This window comes from Myotis brandtii, unplaced genomic scaffold (genome assembly GCF_000412655.1).
Source record: "Myotis brandtii unplaced genomic scaffold, ASM41265v1 scaffold903, whole genome shotgun sequence".
Lineage (NCBI taxonomy): Eukaryota > Metazoa > Chordata > Mammalia > Chiroptera > Vespertilionidae > Myotis > Myotis brandtii.
Window position 1 is genome coordinate 420,673 of NW_005371712.1, and position 2,048 is coordinate 422,720.

The 2,048-nt window shown below is 43.0% G+C and overlaps 1 protein-coding gene across 1 annotated transcript in view; it reads right to left on the minus strand.

The window, feature by feature from the left end:
* Window positions 1–2,048, minus strand: part of LOC102241535 (histone deacetylase 8) — a 262,791-nt gene that overhangs the window by 245,075 nt on the left and 15,668 nt on the right. Inside the window, exon 4 of the mRNA XM_005885473.2 lies at window positions 1,616–1,724. Within this exon, the coding sequence (XP_005885535.2) occupies window positions 1,616–1,724 (109 nt within the window). The remainder of the gene's footprint in view (window positions 1–1,615; window positions 1,725–2,048) is intronic.

A 2,048-nucleotide genomic window follows, 5' to 3' on the forward strand; every position in this document is an offset into this window, starting at 1 on the left:
ATTCCCACCAGCAGTGCACGAGGGTTCCTTTTTCTCTGCATCCTCGCCAGCACTTGTCGTTTGTTAATGATAGCTATTCTGACAGATGTGAGATGGTACCACATTGTCATTTTGATTTGCAAAGAAACCGTCAACAAAACAAAAGAAAGCCCACTGCATGGGAGAACATATTTGCCCATGTTATCACCGATAAGGGTTTAATCTCCAACATTTACAGGGCACTCATACAACTTAAGAAAAGGAAGATAAACAACCCAATCAAAAAATGGGCAATGGACCTAAATAGATACTATTCGAAAGAAGACATTCAGAAAGCCAAGAGACATATGAAAACATGCTCAAAGTCACTAATCATCTGAGAGATGTTTTTTATTTTTTAATACTTCTTTATTTATACAACTGTCAGTGAGTGATGATGACCAGTGCAGGGTACTTTGGGAAGTCCCTGTTTCTAGCAGAGGTTGGGAGAAATCTAAGCCCAGTGGGGGAAGGATCAAAAGCACTTCAATTCTCATTACTTACCTTGAGTAATGTTGACTTGCTGACTTTTAGTCGGACTCACTTTCTCTACTGCCAATGTCAGCAATGAATTTATACCTGACCAACCTCAAATTTTAAAATATTGATTTTAAAGAGGGAGGGAGGGAGGGAGAGAGATACATAGACCAGTTGCCTCCCATCATGCCCTGGCATACGTATGTGCCCTGACCATGAATCGAACCTGTGACCTTCTGGTGCACGAGACAATGCTCCAACCAACTGAGCCCCACCGGCTAGGGCCAACCTCCATTTTTATGAATACGAGTAGAGTGCCTGCCACCCTCCCCGCATTCTGTAAGGCTTTTCAGCCCCAATGGTCTACACATTGGCAACAAACTGCCTACAAGTGGCTATAATTTAATATAATAACCATAATGTAAAAACACAGATTTCTGACCCCAATTTTAACAGAGCAAATAGAACTCAAGAACTCATAATAAAAAACTCTCTAATATTCACACTAGTCCAGTGGTCAGCAAACTCTGGCTCGCGAGCCACATGTGGCTCTTTGGCCCCTTGAGTGTGGCTCTTCCACAAAATACTGACTTCTGCACATGGGCCACAAAGTTTCAATCTCACTGTATGTGCGCGCCCGCACGTGGTATTTTGTAGAAGAGCCACACTCAAGGGGCCAAAGAGCCGCATGTGGCTCACGAGTCGCAGTTTGCCGACCACTGCACTAGTGGATGGAAGCAGATCTACATAACAGCAAGCCCAAAAGGACCTTCCCAAGGCTAATGAGATTACATACATGCAGGTTTTAGCTTAGAAAGTAATAGACAAGGGACTTAAAAGGCAGCCTAGAAGCTCTGGTTTTGGGATGGTCTTAGTCATATGGGGTAGCTAGTAAAATCAAACCAAGAATGTGCCTCTAGCCTAAACACTCGGCTCTCCCAAACAGGAGATGGCTACCTGATCCATTAAGAATAATGAACAGTGTACAAAAGCTACATAAGTATACAGTACCTTTTCCCCCACAAAATGTTTTTTGAAAACAAGAATTCTGTAAGATTGGGGCCATTTCATCTTACAGAAATGTAATACAGTTGTTACTGGCTCAGCATTACTGCCATACCTTTCATAGATGTGGTAATATTTCTCATCCTGTATGCCATCTTGAATGGGCACATTCACACTGTAGTACCGTCCCTTCCCTAGGCCAACATCAGTCACATCACCTGTTCCTGTAAAAGAGATGGGCACCATGAATAGTTTTAAGAACACGAGAATTAGAAAAGTTGAAGGATTCTCTGATAGGAATTCAGAAAACCAGAAGATGAAATAGAGCACTATCCTGTGATGGTTTTTGTAAAAGAATGAATTAAAATAATATGGAGAAGTGACTGTTGAAAATAATGTTGGGGCCGAAACCGGTTTGGCTCAGTGGATAGAGCGTTGGCCTGCAGACTGAAAGGTCCCAGGTTCGATTCCGGTCAAGGGCATGTACCTGGGTTGCGGGCACATCCCCAGTAGGAGATGTGCAGGAGGCAGCTGATCGATGTTTCTCT